Source organism: Vanessa cardui, chromosome 13, assembly GCF_905220365.1.
Source record: "Vanessa cardui chromosome 13, ilVanCard2.1, whole genome shotgun sequence".
NCBI classification, from domain to species: domain Eukaryota; kingdom Metazoa; phylum Arthropoda; class Insecta; order Lepidoptera; family Nymphalidae; genus Vanessa; species Vanessa cardui.
In genome coordinates, this window is record NC_061135.1 from 12153598 (window position 1) to 12177523 (window position 23926).

The 23926-nt window shown below is 32.9% G+C and overlaps 1 protein-coding gene across 1 annotated transcript; it reads left to right on the forward strand.

Moving 5' to 3' along the window:
* Positions 1-869: 869 nt before the first annotated feature.
* LOC124534956 lies at positions 870-22918 on the forward strand. Its single transcript, XM_047110992.1, has 7 exons — positions 870-937; positions 5234-5327; positions 8794-8919; positions 10502-10596; positions 12437-12538; positions 13584-13713; positions 22865-22918. Exons 1-7 carry the CDS (start codon positions 870-872, stop codon positions 22916-22918), a joined length of 669 nt encoding a protein of 222 aa, XP_046966948.1.
* Positions 22919-23926: the final 1008 nt, after the last annotated feature.

A 23926-nucleotide genomic window follows, 5' to 3' on the forward strand; every position in this document is an offset into this window, starting at 1 on the left:
CTTGATAAATTCGAAAGTGAGTTTGTTTACTTGTTTGATACAGTTTTACTTTACTTCGCAAACGCCATAACGTAAATCAGCATAATAAGGTCATACCTCACAACTGTTACTGTATTATACGCGGGTGAAGTCACGACTTGAAACTAGTGTTGTGTATATCTACAATATTTCATATCTCTTTGATCTTTAATTTATATTTTATTACCCTCATTTCAGAACAATACTCATGTTCTAGTTTTATTATTCTTTCTTGTATGTATGTAATATTTTAATGAACATTGTACATTCGTCTTGTTTCAGTTAAACACTAAGCTAATCTCTATTTAACTTCTACGATATGAATCTATATAAACTATGGAATAGTTGAGGAAACTTATTATGAGCGGGGATGGCGGAATCAGCTATCGATTCGTCGTAACAGCAATTATTATTATTGAGACGCACCACAGTAATAGGTTATATATTTAATCAAGAAGTAGGATCATTTGTAGTCCTTCCTTATCCCTTCATTATGGTCAGGATATAGTCCAATTATGTGTATGTATATACAAGCAATGTAATACACGTTTATGCTTCCACACTAATTCGATTTAGGTATTACATGTTCAACTTTTACTTTTAAAATGTGTTTTTGACACGTGATGTTTTTGGTGAAATTGAAATTGAATTTGAGAATTGAAATTTGTAAAGTTCAATGGTGTGTCAATCAAAAATTATTAGCTTAGAGGTCGAATCGAGGATCGTTAATTTAATTTGTAATCGATTGACCGAATGATCACTTTTTCAAACCCAATCAATTAATTTCCATGCGTTTTTGTATTCCAAATTATATCGTTATCCGAAGTGAAAAAAAAAAACTGTTAGCAAACATGTATCAGATTTTAAAATTACCCTCTAAAAAGGAAAATAACTTGCCTAGAATTGATAGTTGCTTATTGTAAGTTTTAGTCTTTAATACGTTTGTACATATATTTTATAACAGCGATCTAAATATTTAAATAAATTTTACATTTATTTTTATAATAAATGTCGATGTTTATACTTCGAAACCCAAATTAAAACAAACCGTAATCTCAAAGGTTGTCTGAAAGAGATCGCTTTTGTTGATAAAACCTTTGTACACGACTTCGCTCGCTTCAGTGGTTTGGTAGTGTAAGAGCAATAGACAGACAGACAAACAGAGCTACTTTCAAATTTACATTATTAGTATCAATCGCATTTTACATTGATTTCCAATAAAGGATTATCGATTTAGGATTATCTCTCATTAATATTCCATCTACATATTTTTAAATTAAATGATAAAAATAAAGCTTTGGAAAGCATAAACACTTTAATAATAAACACTTATAAACAATTCCGATGTTAAAATATTTTATGACTAAAATAGCAAACAAAACTCATTGAAATTTGCCTTGCTGGCTGTAATTTTAAGAGAATGTATTATTTTTTAAATATAATATAAATAAATAAAGTAATAGATATCCTGCTTTGTGATATATTCTACTTATGAACAAAGTTTCATTGAAATGTCTTCAGCAGTCTTGTAACAATTGAGCATCAAAGATATTAGCATTTGAATAGTAATACGTTATATAAAACATTATTATAATACAACGAAATTAGAGAGCCACCCAATTTTAATTAAATTTTACACAGTTACATATTTTACATCGTATAAAATAATTCAATTTTATAGTCGGCCTTTATAACATATATACTCAACATGGATTCTAAAATGCTGTGGAATTATGAACATTTTCTAATAAAAATACTAAAAATCAGTATAAACAAAATCAAAATAAACTTTATTCAAGTAGGCTTTTACAAGCACTTTTGAATCCTCATTTTACAATTAAGTGAAGCTGCCAGCGGTTCGTAAAGTTCTACCGAGAAGAACCGGCAAGAAACTCAGAAGTTACTCTTTTTCAGCATTTAAAAAATACAGTCATCTTAGTTAAATACAATTACATATGTATGTAATATATCTTGCCTGGAAGCCAACAGATATTAACTCCACGCTTTTTTATCATCTATGAAATCTTGTATCGAATAATATGCCTTTTTCACCAATGTATTTTTTACATACGATTTGAATTTTCGAAATGGCAAAGCTAAAAATGTTTACAATGTATATTACTTCAGATAAAAGTATACAATTAAAAATGTATATTTTGATATCAACACGTATTACATTATTCAAGAATAAAACATTAATGATATCAATGTACAATATCATGCGATAAGTATGAAGTAAAGTGCAATTAGTTGCACTATTTGCTTGCGTTCGCCGCAAAATCCTATTTAACCTCTCCCCATTGCTGAACGTGAAGGCTTTTGACGTGGTAATTGGTACCCCATGAGTCAGACGCGGTGTTTGCGTAAAAATTTCACTCGCATACGAACGTTTGATGTATTTTTTGTTTTCTTTACACGGTTAGTCTATCTTTCCTGTTCGTGACGTTGATCGTGTGCCATTCCCTTTATTTATGGGAAGGAATTTCGAGACACTGTTTACTATAGTCGGACTGTTTTGTTTTTCGTACGTAAACTATTTTTCTTTTTGTTTTAATAATTTACTTCATAACTATTTAGTCTTGAATCAAATCGTATGTTTCACTAGTGACCCGACCCGGCTTCGCACGGGTGTAATACTGATACTAAATATACTATAGACTTTATTTATTAACGACTTAAAAACTTCTATATTATCAGTGTTGCCGACATCACATTAGAAGCTTCTAAAATGATCAGTGTTGCTTTACTATAGTGTACATGTATTTATTATGTACAAAAACCTTTCTCTCGAATCACTCTATCCATTAAAAAAAATGCATCAAAATCCATTACGTAATTTTAAAGTACTGAGAAAGCGACTTCGTTTTATACTACGTAGTGATAGAGGAGTCTAATTATTTATCGGGATTAACATGTTTAATTTGTTTTCGCCTATTAAACAAATTTGACCCTTAATACGTCACTAATAAGGATAAGCCGTGATTATAAGTTTCATGCCTTCCTTTGCTTCAGCCAATTAGCGCGTTTCAGACTACTTCCAATTGGTGACAAGCTTGATGGTCGTACATAATCGGTTATCGCATATAACTGAAAAAATTAAATTAGTATAATATTAATATAATTAATAAAACAGAGGTGTCTGTTTGTAATATTAAAATAACTTCATACTTAATGCATTTGTACATACCAACTGTCTATCTGTCTGTTTGTTCCAGCTAATCTCTGGCTAATACAGTTAGACCGATTTTGATGGAACTTTTACTGGCAGATTTACTTTAGCTACATATATAACTTTTTTAATAAATTTAAATGTCTATGAAGTATTAACACAGCTCAAATAAAATAAAACAAGCTGTTTGGCGGTAGAATATTGAGTGATTATAAACCCTAGGTAAATTCCGACGGTAGCTTATTTCGACCACAATAGCCTTTTTCGATTTCAGCTACGTTAGCCATTCTCATTAAAGCATTTTAAATTAACATGTTTATTTTTAATATTACAGTTATTAGTTACGGGATATTTAACATGTTTTTTTATTTAATTATTATGTAATAATCATTAAATCATCCTATTTTAAGACACATACGGAACTGCATATATATTATAGTGCACATGTTTGTGTGTAAACACATATGTCGAAACACATATCATCTTCTTCCTCACTCCTCAATAAATCTAATAGGAGAGAAAGAGATGAACAAAGGTTTAACACTGTCAATTCAGCTCTGCTGCTTCTTAGATTTTATCGGTAGAACTCAATATTCTTACCGATTTCATAAGCTAGCCACTAAGCTAACGAATCAATTGAAAATAAAAAACGGATCGGAACTATCGTTCATTGGTAATAGAGTTGGAATCTTAAAAATGGTCTTTTGAAAATCAAAAATGAATATTAAAATATACTTTATTCAAGTAGACTTTACAAGCACTTTTGAATGGTAATTTAACAACTATAGCAAGTGAAGCTACGGTTCGGAAAGTAGATCCTACGGAGAACCGGTAAAAACTCAGTAGTTACTCTTTTTCAATATTTAAAAATACAGTCATGTTAGTTTATGACAGTTTTATATGAATGCAATCCTGCCTGTAAGTCAACAAGTATTAATTCCACTTTTTCATCGTCTGCATTATTTTGTTTTTAACAATGTGCCTTCTTTACCAATGTATTTTTTACGAGTGTTAAGCGAGATGGCCCAGTGGTTAGATAGAACGCGTACATCTTAGTTCTAATTTCATAGAAAATCTGCCACATGTGTATTCCACCTAACCGCATTGGAACAGCGTGGTGGAATGTGTTGCAAATCTTCTCCTCAAAGGGAGAGGAGGCCTTTAGCCTAGCAGTGGGAATTTACAGGCTGTTGTTGTTATTGTTGTTGTATTTTTGAAACTTCAATTAATTGTTATTTAATATGAATATTAATAAAATATCTGTATCATTTCATAGATGTACGCACATAGAAAGAGCAGCTTAACAAATTTGCTATCCCAATAAACCTATGACGAACGTTAACCGTAATATAGATGTTTACGCTAAGCTCACATTAGCATCACATATCTTCCACCACCACTCCAAAATCAAAATTAACCTTATTACTTTAACATTAAAATTCAATTTCGAATAGAGGAAAATAATAATGGCTCAGTTTTTAGTTCGTTTGAAATATACTGTTATATTCTTGAACATATACGATGTTAATACCAAGTCGGATAGTCGTTTAAGAAATTAGCAAGATTGTATTGATTGGAGCTATGTGGAATCGAAAATTGATTATGTACGTATAACTTAACATTATCAGCCTTGTTGTAAAGTATCAAGACTATCAGACTATAAAATAAAAGGCAGGTGCTCCACCACCTCGCGGAACATAAAAGTGAAGCAGAAAAAGCGAATACAAATCCTCGTTAATCTTTCTGTAAATTCAAGCGCTTCTAAAGCGTTGTCACCTTAACTATTAATATTTTTTTGTATTTGCATTTGTTGCTCTATCACGCTACGCCCGCTCCATCTGCCTTTTAATTTATGGTAAACATATTTATCTCTTTCTGTTGTCATTGATTAGACATTAGCAAGAGAAAGATACGGCATCAATTATTTAAATACCTGCTTAAAACTTATAAATCAAGCTATATGTTAATACAACTCATATAACACTAAGCGTATCATTACTGAATACGAATTAACAGTCAAAAGTTACCAACATTTTCTTTTTTTAGGATCTTCGTACTTCAAGTAGCACTTAATACACGAACAACAGCAGTAAAAAGGCAAAGAAGGTATCTATTATTCACGCCAAGCACACAATGGGGAGTAAGTATATTAACTCTATATTATATACGTTTAGAATGTAGTCATTTTAATCTTTAAATACTTTATAGAATACGGCAACACTGAAAACGGTTTATTTTTACCTTTGCCTGTTTATAGAATGTCTTTAAAAAATTAGAACGGTTTGTGACCACGTTTAAATTACGTTTAAAAAGAATGGAATGGCTTAATTTTATAAAAAAAAATTGATGTATTAAAATTATAATATAATTACTATTTATTTGTTTTTATGGCAAACGTTTAGATTAAATAATAATGATTTTAAACAGAATTATGAATCAACATAAAAAAACAAACAACTACTTAAGACTTTATTAAAACGCAGCTATTCACATCAATATATCCGCAAGAAGGATAAAAGTTAGAAAATGCCGACAGGATCGAAGACTTTTTGTAAATGCACTGATTTCTATAGTATACTTTCGAAATTGTCATATTTCTAACTAGCATAATTATCAAGAGGCTAGTGACCATAGTCAATATTAAAAGCTGTAGACGTACTGTTCGTGGTAGAAATATAATAGATACAAATTCTTACTAATCTGATAGCCATACTATCAGAAATACTTACCTGACTATAAGACAATTATTATTTAAACACGTGAGCCAGTGTAACTACAGGCGCAAGGGACATTACATCTTAGTTCCCAATGTTGGTGGCACATTGACGATGTAAGGAATAGTTAATATTTCTTACAGCGTCTTTGTCTATGGGATGGTGACCACATCAAGTGGCCCGGCCCATATGCTCGTCCGCCAACCTATACCATAAAAAAAAAACCAAAAGCCGTGTATATCACGGCTGTGCCCTCACGCTATTATTGGCACAACCATAATGATCCACAGTCTTAAAAACTAGCTACTGTAAAAAACACATTTAAAACTAATACACACTAAAACCCAGCTACGAATAAACGCACAGTATGAATTCCGATGAATATGAATTAATATTCCCGCGTAGTTCGTGGGAGGCCGTGAGCGATGGCTCATATGTTTGAATACAAAGCAGAAGTACACGTGTGAAGATTTTCAGTGCGCTTCTGTGGGTTGACAACTTAATACTTCTGACATTATCAACCTGTCAGCCGCACCGAGACGAGATGGTCCAGTGGCTGAAATGTGTTATGTAGTATTAACAGGCGTAGTGGGTTTAAATCCAAACCGATACCTCAAAACTCAGTGGAGTTTTAATGTAATTTTGTGTGAAAATTATTCATCTGTCATGATCGTGGAATGAAACATAGCACTGAACTAGAGATAACTTTTTTCCTTTATTATATTTATAAGCGTTTTATTAAAATACTAAATCCTGTTAATAGATATGCATAGGTTAGGCAGCTTGTCGAATGGACAAACTCAGGCCATACTGGTATTTTTTAAAAATATCAACCAAGCATTATAGATCCAATGCACAACAAATATTGGGAACTAAGATGTTATGTAACTTATGTTGATAATGGACACTGCCTCACTCACGCTTTCACCCAAATCAAAATATGCTAAGCATTGTTATTTGGCAGAAGAACATGTAACAGTTGTTGGTATCTACCCAAAAGTGCTTGAAAGAAACCCAGCATGTAAATTAAAAAATAAAACATTCGAATTTCAAAAATCCGAATTTTTAAAACAATTTCAATGTTTTACGACAAATTATATCACGAAAGTAGCAACGTTAACAGATTAAACGTTATTCGAACCCTTTTAGATCTTCGTTGATTCTTCGTATATTCGATATATTCCGGTCGGAAGCAGGATTTCATTTGGCAAGTTACCAAATGCATCTCACAACTTAGAAAATTATGTTGACATCTATATAAAATACATAATACCGAACAGTAGCTATAATATATAAGCAAATATATGCATAGATCATGGCATGATATATTTGAGCCATAACGGTGCAGTGGTTACAAGATGCCAATCTTAACCAATGATTCTGAGTTCAAATCCGGAAAAACCCATTAATGAATTCATAAAATTAATTTTGTATTTATAATCTATACTATCAGTACTAATATTATGTGTCCGTTTGTCACTCTTTCACGACTAAACCAATGAACCAAATTTGATTAAATTTTGTGTAAAGAAAATTTGAACTCCAAGACAGGACAAGGATTAAATTTTGTATGAAACAAACTAGAACTCCAAGAAAGAACAATGGCTACTTTTTTATTTTACATGTGATAACCAACCTCTAAAACGCGAACGAAACCGTAGGCGACAACTAGTTCGATCTAAAAGTACCTATAGTTTATAATAATCTGCTACAAGTATCCCACACCCGCATGGGAGCAGCGTATTCACCTATTAAGCTGGAAATCTTCTCCTTAAAGGAGAGAGGAAACCTTTATCCAGCTGTGGAACGTTAGCAGACTGTTACTTTATATATCTCTCCGGTCGAGTGGTGTGTACACCAGCCATTTTCATGGGTACGCCACTCTGAGTTCCCGGGTTCGTTTGACGGCCAAGTCGATGTAGAAGGTTTATTAGTTTTCTATGTTGTCTTGCGTCTGGGTGTTTGTGGTACCTTTGTTACTTCTGATTTTCCATAACACAAATGCTTTAGCTTTTGGGATCAGACTAATGTATGTGATGTTGTCCAATATATATATATTTATATATTATATGTTTATGTTCACTCACGAAGGCTCACCCCTCCACGTCAAATGATTATCGGCATGCATTAGTTTGAGTGAGTGACGCTTGTGCTTACAAGATGTCTGTGTACGTGAGACGACTAAAAGATTTGTCTGATTGTATTCATTTCGTGGCAAAAAAAAAGATTATATTATTAAAACATCTATAATAACAAGTGATAATACTGGCTGTTTAGACAGTGAGAAATTAAACAATGCATTGTCTTTTGAATTTCGAATGTCGAATCAATTTTGACAGAAAAAGAAAAATATGCATTAAACTAAGCGCCCAGCCTCATTTAAATCCTGGCTTCACCACTGGAACTGTTTAAGGTTTTTTGTGAGCCATGGAAGTTTACACATTACCAACGCATCAAAGCGCCAAAACTTCCGAATTTCATAATTATATGCCAGGCCAACTGGGCATTTTGGAATTGATTATTGATTTGCAATTTTTTATGGTGGTAAGTGGTCACCATCACCCAAAGACAATGACGCTGTAAGAAATATTAACTATTCCTTAAATCGTCAATGTGCCACCAACCTTGGGAACTAAGATGTTATGAACTTAAAATATTGATACGAAATGGACATCTTATCTTAGTATAATGAGTTGTATTATGTGTGATTTCGTGATATACTTTCTGTACACCATCGATAATAGACCACTTTATATGTACACGAAACTAAATCAATGTTATGAACGAGCGATCTTGGATCCATCAGTTTCACCCTTGGGTATTGATATTATATATGCATTTTAACGGTTTTATTTTAATTTAACTAAAGAATGAAATCTAAATTTTTCTTAGGTATTCGCAACTGTGTCTGTTCCACTACCAGGTGACACATTAGTAAGCGTCGCTTGGTTTTTCGAAGCGAATTACTACAACGTGGACAATGCAACCTATTTTGAACCATTGCTTGGTGACATTGGCGTAAGTATTACACCAAAAGTGAAATTAAACTCAAAATCTATCATCATCATCATCTTCATCATCATCAGCCCGTACCCATCCACTGCTGGACATAGGCCTCTCCAAGTGCACGCCACTGTGGTCTTTCTCCTGCTACTCTAATCTATATCTATACTAATATTATAAATGCCAGACTATTTATGTCTCTCTGAATGAATATGATGCCTTGTTGTTACCACGTCTAAACCACTTAACCAAAATTGATTATAGTATATGAAGCTGCTACCCCGTGGATGCATTTGGACTACTTTTTCATGCCTTATACTTATTCCCCTTACACGCGGGTGAAATTTCAGACTAAAATTAGTTCAAAATATGTATTACACTTGTTCATTGATAACCAAAAATAAACAGTTCAGAAAGAAAAAACTCATAAGAGTACCTCAACGTTCTTATTTTTTCCAGTTATTTTTATTCGACAGTGAATCAAAATCTATAAAGCCGTTATAAGGAATAGAATTATGAACAAACGCACACCTGATATTTATGTGTAAAGATGTGTAAACATGTGTTTTTGACATAATTCGTTTATAGACGTTCCATTTTTTTGGAATAATTTACGGCCGTTATGTCTTCTTGGGAAAACTTTTGCACGTGGTACTTACGAACTCGATTGATGGTTGCTTTTAACGAAAAACCCCTTGGAAGGCTCTTAATATACCAACGGGTTAAAATGCTGGCTATATGATACTTCGCCAGGACTTTGTACATTGTATATGTATTTAATAAGTAACAATTTTGGTTATGGGTCCCTTACAAATATATGTCAAATAGAACTAATTCCAATTTATTATCATAGTTTTGTGTAAAGTATTTAAAATTACATAATTACCTGTGACATAATAAAAAATCTATTTGATATAAGGCTAATGACACACCATAAAATTATACTACACGAATTATGAATACGATTATATTCATATGATTAATAAGTGTTAAAAAATTCAAGCCCTGATTTAAACAGTGTGGTTTATCCCTTATAAAATACATGTAAATGAAAATGTCTGGTCTTGTTTTAAATTCAATTATTTACCGTAATGATAGGGCCAGAGTTATCCACTAATTGAGTCCATCGTTGTTAATTTGGCAAAACCGTGACAATCCGGTTGTAATGAATTGTAATGATGACAGTTACATCGGCCGGCCATTGGCCGCTCCTGCATTTCAAATTATCTATATTTTTATTTTACAATATGTATGTAATCATCGAGAAATCCGTTTGTATGACATATTGTATCGAATCGATATCGAAGTGTATTAGTATATGAAACACACTCATAAAGTAGAAGACAGCGACGGCAATACTTGACGGCGTTAGTACATCTGGTACCGTTTGCCGTGACGGCATATTATCTTAAAAAAAGACTTAAGAAAACACTATTTAAATTCATCTGAATTTGTTTAAGTGTTTTAGTTTCATTCGATCAGATGAAATCAAAATATATTTTACTCTCACGACAAATTGTAATAATAGAAGTATAGTTATTATACTTTTTAATTGTCAATATACAAATCGATGTTATACGAGGTTAATAATTTGCAGGCGCCAACTCTCCGTCATCTAAGGAAATCCAGAGACAACAACCAATTTTTAACTCGAAGGAGTTTGTATATATTTATTGAGGATATGCTAGAAAGGTAACAAAAGAAATATGTATTAATTTTAATTAGTATTGTACTTACCTAACTTATGGCATATGTTATTAGTGTTATTACATTATTATTGATGGCTTTCTGACCAATTGAAATTAGCTTTGTATTGTTGAATTGCGGTTTTAAAGGAGAATGAGCATAGTGTTGTACACACAAGTATAAGTGGTAGTGTGACACAAACCACAGAGCATCTTAGTTCACTAGGTTGGGGGAGTATTGCCGAGTTAATAAATGCTGACTATTTCTTACACTTAATGACTATTTACTAGAACGAAACAGGGCTTGAACCTAAAACCTCGGGATCTGCAGCTAATGTTCTGGCCAATAGTAACAAGTCTAAACTATATATGAAATAACCAATTAACGCCATCTCCTGATACTATGCTAAAACGAGCATCAAATATTTTCAAGGCATATTGAATTTAAACGTATATACCAGCATATACGTATAATTATATAACAAAATAAGAAATATTTCCAAATTCCCAAGAATTTATCTTTCCTATATTTTAAGTCATAATTTAAGGTTAAACTTAAGCTAATAAAGAGAGGGTACATGCCAGCTTCCTAATCCAGTAATTCTACTGCCGAACACGACCCACTGAACATCTCAAATAAATTACTAGCTAGCGCCAGATACATACGTAATGATAAAATACTGCGATTTGAGATACTTCTACACACCTTTATTGAGTGCTGGGCACTCTTTAATAGTCTTTTGAAATTTTCTTTAATTACATTGCTATTATGAATGTTTTCATTAACTTTGTTGATTTTATTATATCTCTATAGAATTTTTTTATGGTATAGGTTGGTGGACGAGCATATGGGTCACCTGATGGTAAGTGGTCACCATCACCCATAGTCAATGACGCTGTAAGAAATATTAACTATTCTTTACATCGTCAATGTGCCACCAATCTTGAGAACTAAGATGTTATATCCCTTGTGCCTGTAGTTACACTGGCTCACTCACCCTTCAAACCGGAACACAACAATACTGAGTACTGTTATTTGGCGGATAGAATAACTGATGAGTGGGTGGTACCTACCCAGACAGGCTTGCACAAAGCCCTTCCACCAAGTGGATATATGTACTATTTTATCGATTTAATTATTTAAATACAATTCCATAAGCACATTTACTTTTTTCAACGTTTCATCATAATTATATTTATTACATAGTATAAAACAAAGTTGAGTACCCGCTGTCCGTCCTTATGTACTTATGCATAGTTCTTTAAAATTACGCAACGGATATTGATGCGTTTTTTTAATAGATAGAGTGATTCAATAGGACGGTTTTTGTAATACGTGGACAATTTAGCAAAGAAGCACTGATAATTTTAGATGTTTCTAATAAATAAATTCTATGGAATATTTATTATCAGTATTGCATCCATGCGAAGCCGGGCTGAGTCACTAGTTTACATTTATTTGATTTGCTTATCAATGTAAATTTCATGTAAGAGTCGAGAAGTCTAAATACTTAGAATGAGTTTTTTTAATGATTCTAAGATAATCGATAACAAACACATCAATAACTCGTGGGGAGTGTGTTTGAAGGTTTTCCCAACTTAATCTGAATAATATGATGGCATTGAAGAAATAAATCCAGCCTTATTCTCTCTCTTAAAAGCTCAACAATTTTATTAGGGCATAAAATTAAGACACATAAATTCGATTAAAATCCAATTATCTTAATGATCCTTCTTAAGATCTCGAAACTCAATGTATTTTAAACTCAACACTACATTAATGATTTAAAGACAATGAAAAACGCTCTTATAAAGACGATTCCTTGATTTTTACGTTTATTTTTCAGACACGGTTACCCGAGGCTATGCTTACTCAGGACCATTTGTGAGAGCTCTTCGCAGTTCCTGCATAACGGCGTCCTGGGCGATTTACTCCATCTTATTCTTACGTGAGTCACTTTAAGATAAGTTACTTATAAATACTCGGATTCGTTGTCTGGTAAACATCAGTCTATATGTTAATGTTCTTCTAAATTTTACTTATCTTAAGTAGACATTTAATGTCAAAAAAATGGTTTACTATCTTATGCAATAAAATTTTTATAGACCTGTATAACACAATACGCCATTAAACGAGTATTTCGAATTATATTTTTTTTATATTTAAATAAGCATAGTGCAATAGAAGTTAGTAAAATTTATTTCACGCTCGATAAGGAATGCAAACATCGTGAGAGACTTTGCGTGCTATGGAGATAAAGTTGCCAGAAGTGTATCGATATCCAATGTACAATATAAGAATGAAAAATTGGAACAGCGTGGTTAAATAAACTGCAAATCCGCTCCACGAGAGAGATTCCTTTGACCAGCAATGAAACATTATATTATACTAATTACTAGAACTAACATTCAAATTATCATGAAATATTCTAATATGGACGAACCCGAATGAAACTAAGTCCATTCCAAAACCAATCAAACATTGGTGCAACGGTTTTAGCTCATTAAACTCCGACCCCATAGTGTTGACATTGCAAAATTTAAACGATTCAGAGATTTACGGTCTATATAATAAACTTGAAAATTCCAAACCACTGGTGGAATATTTCATATTAGGAAAGTAATATCAGGACATGTGGTGACTGTGAAGCATTGCGGCGCAGATGAAATCTAATAAATGTACCAGATATTTAAGGGGATGTGAGAAATCTAGATACCTCTGAATAGTACGTCGTCTGTTTTCCGAAAGAAATTTATATAGTCGAATTTTATTCTTCTCAAAGCTAAAAGACTTTGTCTTCTCAAATTTTGCCTTCTTCGTTTTACAAATACGGGTTACTAAATTCGTTTCCTCAAAATGAATTGTTAGTTTGTTTGTTTTCAATTACATTTGTGCTTAGTATACGGGCGCTTCGCTTTTGATGTACCCATTTAGAAGAAAAAAAAAACGCTGAGTTTTCAATTCCTTTATAATGATTGGTTTGTTTTTTTAAGGCCTTCAACATCCATATCAGAAGACGATGTCGACGATTCGTACTACGAGGCGGAATACTGGGGCCTGGAGGATAAATGTGAGGACTACATAAATATCTGTCCAATCAATCCAATAGAGAGAATTTCAATGGTATTATAATAAATGTTTTTTTTTATAACTGATCTTTCATTAAACCACGAGAATGGCAGCGCAATTAAATTGACAATATGTACCTCGTACCTCATGAACTTAAATTATGACATCACGACTACAACACGGAAACAGTTTTATTACTTGGATTGGCATGGCATCAAATTGGCAAATACTATATGACGCATTCATTGAATTCATTGAATCGTTAATATACATCAGTACCGATCGTTTCTGAGTTACTTAAATCATAAAAATATTTTTTTAAGTTTTTAGATCACACCTTACAAATATAAAAATGTATATAGGAACACTTTTGAAAGATGCCCCAAGATAATGTTACCATTATAACCTGAAATTTAATTTTAAAACGACATGCCAGTACTTTTTTATGCTATAGGTTGGCGGACGAGCATATGGGCCATCTGATGGTAAGTGGTCACCATCACCCATAGACAATGAAGTCGTGAGAAATATTAACTATTCCTAACATCGTCAATGTGCCACCAACCTTGGGAACTAAGATGTTAATATGTCCCTTGTAGTTACACTTCACAGTACAACTGATGAGTGGGTGGTATCTACCCAGACGGGCTTGCACAAATTTACGGGTTTAGTTAGTAGAAAAAAAAACCTAATTCACTACCCTCACACATGCATAACATTACATCATACTATCGAGATCGAAATACATAAACCAATACATAAACACAACTCGTAATTAACATAAAAGCTGCTTTCATATCATGATATATTCAATACTCTGATGGTGCTATTCATTACCTAAAAACAATTATCTCTTCCGTCTAAAACGCATACTTGGACGAAAAACACACTAATCGGCCGTACGATCAATATATCGTTATCGATAACACTGTCAAGTAATACATTTCAAAATATGTAAGTGAACTCTGTTGCTGTAGTCATAAGAGTCAAATTTCAATGGCGTTTTGACTCGTTTGTACCATCAATCGGTGTAGCTGACGCGGTAAATATTGGCGTATAGGTAAATTGCTTGACTATTCGTTTCAAAGCAGAATATAGGCTTTGAGAATTCAAATTAAAAATCGTATTTACACGTTTATATATAGTGAATTAATATACGTATAAAATGAAATGTACATCAATGTATATACAGACAAAGATTAAACAGTTCACTTTTTTTTCTACTACGTTTATCAACCGATTTTTTTAATATTTGGTGGATATTGGTGAGCTTAAGTGCCATCAATAAAAAAAAAAAACGAAAATTAAAATAGAACCAAGCAGTGCTTGAAACATACAAATTCTTATTAAGTGTTTTTTCTAAAAATTTAGTAATTATTATGGTCGAAGTTCGAAGCATAAGGCACCTAATGAATGGTGCATATTTCTTGGATAAATGTTAAAAATGTAACGCTGAAACAAATCACAAATAAAAAAAAAAACCGAGTCCCATTTTTTTAAATAATCACAATATAATTTTGTAAAAGGAATGAATTTGGAAATCTTTAATTTAAATCTTAATTATAATTTTTGTGACTTTTCTATCATAAGGTTGAAAAAAGACATAACTACATATATGCTCCTCTTGGTCGACTTCTCGTTCCCAGCTACTTCACATCGTGCTGACATGACAGAATTGAAAATTGGGGATGCAAGAACAGTTATAAACGAAACTAGGATACATTGCTTCCAACATTTTTTCTGCCTTCACTAAAAATACTAAATCAAAGAAAAAATCCTGTCGTAAGGACATCATAAGATTATAATGATTGTACAAATTAACAGCTTCATCTAGTGATTGGTATAGCAACAACTTTAAAGGTCTCGCGATCGAATTCTGGGTCAGGTTAATTAAAGTACCTCGGTTTTTTCGTCAATCAATTCTCTGTAATTACTAGGACGTTGACGGTATGACACGCCTTTGTCTCATGGCAGATTCCTTAGAATCGTGTCTGATCATTCTGCTCTTATTGGACTGCTTTTTATCCAGCTTTAATACTGGAGAGGGAGGAGGAATTATGCTCACGAACACTGTACCATTGATATTCTGAATTCAAAATGTTGAGAAGATATATAATTTTGAAGAATAATTATTTTGAGTCACTTAATGTACATTTAGATTAAAACCGATACTTTCACGAATCGAATCACGCTTTCAAAAATTACAAAACTATAATTTGGACAAATCAAAATCTACTAATAAAATACTGATGACGGGCACCCACTGATCAAATTCTTGTTTTAAATAACCGCTGAAGTTTCGCTTGACCTAATGTAAAAATGATAATTCGTGCTTCAAAAGCCTTGATATGCATCTGAACTGAATAAACAGTGAGCAAGCATCGCTTTATTCAACGCCAATTAAAATGTTTGCGCCCCCTTTTGTTTGCGAAGCGATTTTATTGCTTGCATTCGAAGCGCCAAATTACTGTTGACATGCCTTTCTGTAGTTGCTTGTATTATAAGCGTCTAAATACTAGTCGTATATTATTAAATTGTTGTTTTGATTTTTGAGTATTATAAATTTGATGGCGGCAGTGCAGAGCCATGATGACTATTATCAAGGGACATCATCCAGATTGCTAGCGTATATGCGAAGGATATTTAATGCCTGAGTACTACATTATTTATTCCTTTACTCACCTAATTGAAAAACGTCTTTGGCATAACCGAAAACTATTCAGGAACATGGCAAATGAGGTATGTTTTACATTACGTTCTCTCCAACTTCTAACTTCTGGGCAAAACCTGAGATTATCTTGACGTAAAAAAAAGTATTTCAGAATTTGTGGCCTTTGTGAGCTAGCCACTAGACAATAAAGACATTTCAGTTTAAGAAATTTACAGCACGCATTAATATTTGAATGGTTTTGGGGTAAGGAAAACAGTTAGATTGATTACACGAAAAGGCTTATAAGACGTGTGGATAATAGTTACTCCCTGAAAGTTAAAATAATTGAAATATTCATACGGGTCTCTTTTTTAGTATAATGCAATTAAATTTTGGATTTTTAGACATTGAAGATTAATCTTATGCGACTTTAAAGTCGCAGAAGGCAGAGCACTAAAAACTCTACACCCTAGTCCCGGCCTTATTCAGCCTTTATTAAACGCACCTCACAATCACCACTTATAAAATACCAAGCCTGTCAATCGACAAACCGTGAATCTAAGATCACTTGTGACATTAATTACTATTGGTAATTCATCATATTTATGTAAAGAGTGATACATTGCTGCTTATGTATCACTGTTTATACGAATGCACAAAAATTTTATTGAAATAACTTAACTGATAACTGAACCAGCATATACTAATATGCATGTTGTAATTGTATTTATAATGTTATTTTGTAGTTGTTTGCCTGTTTTCTATTATACATTGGACGTTCAATGTAAACTGTATATATTAGGAAATCAATTAAGCCAGCATTGGATATCAAACTTTCGTTCTCAATAAATATTCGAATAACCTTAAACTGTTTCATATTATTATATTATATGATTCTACTGGTTCAATAAAGTCGAATAACCAATGAAAGACAACGTCGCTGGTGATATTAGCACGTTTTTCATAGTCACCTAGTACTGTTACAAAGTCAACAAAATTTCCATACAAATGATCAACGTAACGCTATGCGTCCACTGGACGATCAGTATTTTTTTTGTACTGTGATAAACAACATCTACGTTTTGGAATACAAAATTCGAGCCACGTTCTAATTTCAAAAAACATTTTTTTTTTTTTTCGAATGTGTTAAATATTTAAAGGCAGTGTAAATTAAATCATCATACACATGTGAAAGGCCGAATACAATATTTAAAAAAAACTTATCAGTGCGTTCACTGTTATTTAAACAAAATGGAGTGGATTCGAACTGTACTTTTACTGTAAGTACTTTTATATATTTTTTAAATTAATACAAAATAATATTAAGTTAAGTTTTAATATAATTATAATCTCAGATTTAATTTAAACATCGCAATAAATTACATACGATTATACGAATATGATTATCGTAAGGACTTAAACAAAAACGATACATCGGTATTTTTATTTTAAATTCATCTGAAATGTATGCTCGTAATATTAATACTGAGAAAATTAAAGAATTACCAGAGTGAAATACTTGGATTAAAAGTTATAAATATTCCAGCTAAATGATATTTTTTATCTGTGATTTTTATAGAAAAAATTATTGAAACAACATACATTTATTTACATACTTTCTACTGATATATTAATATAGTAATATTAATCTGTGCAAGTTTGTATGGGTAGCTACCCACTATTTTCTCTCAACAACAATACTTATTATTTGTTGTGTTCCGGTTTCAACAGTGAGAGAGCCAATGTAATTAAAAGCAGATTGATAGCGCATTCACTATGTATAGAATTATTCATTACGGTGTAAATATCAATATAGGTGGCAAAGTACTTACGGCTGAAGTGCCAAATGGTGGTCTACGTAACAAAGTTACAGACACAAATATCTAATGATACATAGTATAACACAAAACAAAGTCACTTACTTCATTCTGTTCCTATGTATGCATAGATCTTTAAAATTACACAACGAATTTAGATTGACGAGAAAAGTTTATGTGTATAATACATACATAATATAGTAGAGAAACACTGATCGTTTTAGGTGTTATAATGTGATGTCGTAAATAAACACATTTTTATACGCTACGCAATTTATGTGCATAGTATTGTACACCTTAAAATGCTTTCAAAAAAGTTTGTCATGGTATATATCTATCTTTTAGGGATAACCCACAATAATCATTTTTCATTGTTTCCTTTTTACGACTAATAATGGCTTATTTAAAAACCAATTTTAAGCAATACAGCATTAATATTAAGGATGAATTCTTATCCAATACGGTACCTTAAATACATGGTGCGGGCCCTATACAGTATGTAATTTAAATGAATATTTTAGAAGATATTACATATTTAAAATGTAAGGTCATAGCGGTTTGTATTGTCTTATGACAAAAAGCTGTGACGTTTCTATATCATTACATTCTGTAGTATATTTAGAATCAGTATTGCACCCGTGCGAAATCGGGGCGAGTTGCTAGTAATGTATACATATCATGATCCTCCTGCATTATCCTAATTTTATTTGGAGTCGGCGCAGCATGTCTCCTCCATCCACCGTTTTTCGGTCTCCTGTATCCCATAATAATAATAATAGTAATGTATACAGAAAAAAAAGTAAAATAACAGCCTGCAAATTTCCCACTGTTGGGATAAGGTCTCCTCTTCCATTAAGTAGAGGGCTTCGAACACATTTCAACGCGCTCATCCAATGCGGGTTGGTAGAATGCATATGTGGCAGAATTTCGATGAAATTAGACACATGCAGGTTTCCTCACGATGTTTCGCTTCACATATAGTGGTGCTTGCCCGAGTTTGAAGTTTTGAACCCGCAATCATCGATTAAAATGCACGCGTTCTAACCAATGGGCCATCTCAGCATATATACATATAATTTAAAAAAAAAAGTAAGTATACAAATACTTACATATACATATATATTCGTAATTTAAAAACATGAATCGATAAATTTTACATATTCTCTATATTTCACAAATAGAATTCTAAGTTTACGAACGTTTCTTAGGTAAGTAAAAATTCCTCCGGACAAACTTGAGTCGAATGCAAACTCCATTTTAATTTTAAATCTTTTCTTCCGCTTCGAAGACGTCGTTTTGGTTTTATGCAATGCAAAATAAGAATACTACTGGAACAAGTATTTCGTCGTTTTAGTTACGATTCGTTGATGTTATATGTTAATAATTTATACCTTATATTTATATTTATATTTATTTATAAGGACAACTTACAAAACATACACCATTTATAAGTTTTAAAATAAAGGTAATTACATTTTTAGCTAAGTGTTGTTTCAATTAAAAGTTATCACGGCATGGAAAAGGACAATATTTTCTATTAACCTAATACAACTTTTTTTTTTTTTTCTACTTCTATTATACAAACAAAAAATACTACCAATAATGATACAATATAAAATGTAAATTACAAAAGACAATAACAAATTACCAACTTATTACTAAACAATTAAAAAATTAAAAATAAATGAAACGAAACTTTTTTTTTTAGACAACAAAAATTTTCTAGCAAACATAACAAACAAACAACCGTAATACAGAATATAAACGGCACAATATAAACGTGATCGATGTTGAAGAACTGGAATGTGATCTTTATTTTATTATTTTCAACTTGCAATTATTAATTTATACTGGGCGATTTAAAACTAGCTATAACTTTGCTTTTAAATTTTGGCAGACTGTCTGAAAAAACGTCAATATCAATTTCTTGATTTTTTATGAGTAGGTTATACTGTCTAGGTAGCCTACTCATGATAGAATTCTGTCCTAAGTTCGTTTTTGAGCGTGGAATCGAAAAAGGAACGTATTTACTCGCACGAGGAAACCTTGACGGCGCATTAAAATTAATTTTTTTTACGAGGTTAGGACAGTCTAAATTGCCTTTAACGATTTTGTGAAGCAAAATCTGGTCCAATAAATGTCTCCGATTGAGCAAGCTATTTAGATTAAAGTATTTTAACCGACTATGATATGTCGGTAACTGTTTCACCTTATTGCATTGATATGCAATGTGTCATAGGAAACGCTTTTGAACCCTTTCGATACGTTTGATGTGGACTTCATAGTGTGGAGACCAGACCTGAGTACAATATTCTAGACCAGGTCGAACTAAGGAAGAATAAAGGCAAATCTTGGTCTGTGACTTCTTAAAATCTTTACTATTTCTTATTAAAAAACCCAGCATTTGAAACGCCTTTGATGATATTTTGTCGATATGAGTGTGGAATTTAATCTTACTATCAAAAACAACACCCAAATCTTTGATATAATCCACCTCTTTCAATATCTTATTGTTAATTTTATAAATCTGCGAGTTTGGATGACTTTTACGCGAGAATCTTATGTATTTACACTTATCTGTATTAAGTGTCAGACCGTTTCTTCCACACCAATCAGATAGAACGTTCAATTCCTCCTGTAGTACGCAAGCATCATGTTGGTTTTTTATCTGTTTTGCAATTTTGAGATCGTCAGCGTAAAGATAGCATTCACTGTGCTTGAAAATTTGCACAACGTCGTTCACAAATATATTAAACAAGACTGGTCCCAGCACCGATCCCTGTGGGACGCCTGATTGAGTTAAGAATGATTGAGAGGAGTATCCACTAACAACCACCCTGGAAAACCGGTTGCTCAAATACGAGGAAAACCACTTTAACAGGTTACCTGTTATACCAAAGGTTGAAAGTTTTTGCAGAAGAATACCGTGGTCCACGGTATCAAACGCCTTGCTCACGTCAGTGTATATGGTGTCAACTGGTATATTGGAATCAACTGAATCGGTCAAGAAGGTCACAAAAGAAACAAGGTTGGTTGCTGTGGAACGTGCCGCGGAAAAACCAAACTGCTGTGACGACATCAATTGCTTTGTATGCCAGACAATTGAAGGTTTTATTAATTTTTCAAACAGCTTACCAAAGACAGGCAAAATTGAAATTGGTCTATAATTTTTAATTGACGTAATATCCCCAGACTTTGGGATAGGTACAACTCTAGACTCCTTCCAAGACGTAGGAAAGACACCGGACTTTAATGATTCATTGTATATTATCGAAAGTGGTAGGACGTGTAGTGTGTGTGTGACGTGGGTAAGGAACGTGTTTTGCAATTGTCTCTCTTATAATTTTGTACAGAAGGTCCACCATATCATTAACACTCGGTAAGCCTGAGAATTCGTCGATCCAAGAAATAGAGTTGAGTTCGTCCACAATCTTGTCAAAATCGGCCTTATGAAAATTATATTTGTTACTGGGAACCACGGGAGGTAGACCAGGTTCTCTGTAAAGTGATAAAACAAATTCCAAAGGAGGGTGGTATGGGTCGACATTACTAAGTACGTACTTGCTTTCTTGCAAATGGTCAACACCTTCTGTCGAAAGTATCAGGTCCAGAATCTTGCCCTGATTGTTCAGGATGTTATTTTGTTGACTTAAATTGTTAAGAGCTATAAAGTCGAGTAATTTTTGTACAAGTTCGCCATGTGAAGACGCTGGCGGATTCACTGAGTTTTTGTTGCAAGGCCATGTTATTGAACTTAAATTAAAATCCCCCAGAATTAATGTGTTATAGCGAGATTCCAAAATTCGATTAGTATTGTTAATAAAATTTTCAAGAATGTGCATTTGCACCGGGGGAGGGATATAGACTGCACATATGTATAATTTATCTAAGGTTCTCCGATTGCTACCCATATCCAGTTCCACCCAGAGATCTTCGCAACCGCTTTCAAATTGATTACATCTTTGTGATTTAAAGCGTTTCGATATAGCAATAAGGACACCACCACCAATTTTTTTATCACGATATTCACTAGTCTCTCGATCACGCCTATATGTTTCATAACGATTACTAAACAATTCGGAATTGAATATAGTATGGTCAAGCCACGTTTCACATAGTACAACAACATCATAATCACAACATAATACATTTTTATAAAAGTCTACAGTCTTAGTACGTAAACCTCTAACATTCTGATAATATATATTTAGTGAATAGAACTTTAACAAAACAATAATAAGGTCTCAAGGTCAGCTAACCAAGAAGTAAAAATCAACTAATTACTAATTAGATAACTTTTCCAAAGTTACAGTATTACGAACAAAGATATATTCAGATGTGTCAGTTTTACGCATATATATACGACCGCTGCGCACCCACACATGCTTGTAGTTCAGTTCCTTGGCTTTAAGTCGCGCTGCGGCGTGAAGTTACTTGTTTTCGGGAGATAAATTCTCCGTTACGTATACCGCCGACCTCTTGCCCTCACCAAGACCTAGATGACTTGAGTTTAATTTATCGTTAGGATGTTGCTTGTTGTACTTTATAGTAGCCGCCAGGAGCGTATCACGCAGACGGGGGCTACTCAATGTAATGAGAATAGCACGAGGTCGTGGGCTTTTAGGATCTTTTTTAGCAATTCTGCTACAGTAAGATATGTCTGTTTCGTTAATGGGACATGCTACTACTTTACCTAGCTGCTTAACAACCGCAACTACGTTTTCCGTTCTGTGTTCAGGTACGCATTGAATCTCCAAGTTCGAGGAACGTGTTAGTTGGTCTAATTGAATAAGGCGAGAAGAGACAGTCATGAGATCATTTTTAAGAGTATCATTCTCTGTCTTAATACGTTCGAGATCACTCTTGTATTCCTTTATTTCAGTATTAAGTTTTTCGAAATGACTGTTCATAAAAGTAATCGATTCATTAAAATTTTTAATATCGTCTTTCATTTCACGCAGCTGATTGTTAATATCGCTTCTAAAATCGGTAAGACAGTTGCGCAGTTCATCCTTTATAATCTTACGAAGATCAAAATGTGACAAACATGAGGGTGCTCAGTAAATATTATCGTCGTCAGTGCCGCGAAGCTCAGTAGTACCGCGCTTAGAAGTGTTAATGTTCGAACGGGAACTAGGCGACAACGTCGGCCTTACTTGCGTGTTTGAGTTGTCTTTCTTAGGAACCTTAGAACTGCAGTTAGGACATAGCCACTTCGATTTCTTATCAGTATTGAGGCTTTTAAATTCTTTATTGGATATATTTATGCAAAGAGTGTGAAAGTATGCTGAACATGACCGACATTTCAAATATAAATTATCTTCAATAGTTGATTGACACGCAGCGCAGAGCATTTTCGTTAATTGTATTCGGAGTCGTGAGTTTCGTACGACAATAATATTTATGATTTAAAAAAAAAAAAAAAACTATTGTAAAAATTCTATTTTGTAACTCACTTGTTAACAAACAATGCAGGACGAACAAAGAGTACAGGTGCGACAAGGACGAATTCTTTCTCCACGCAGCCTGTCTCTTTTACTCGAGGTGAAGAGGAGCCTACCTCAGCACACGTTCGTGTCGAAGGTCGCACTCGGGGTTTTGTTTTTTTCAAAATTTTACTTGCTGCAGTTATGCTATTTTTGTACTTATAACTAGGTAAACTAAGGTAAATTATGCATGAAAATAGATTAGCAAATTTTAGGGAATAATCGACACACGTCCGCTCTCGACTAAAAATATTTACGTGTGACTAAAAATATTTACGTGTCTGTCAAATAAATTCAGCTAGAGACTATTTATT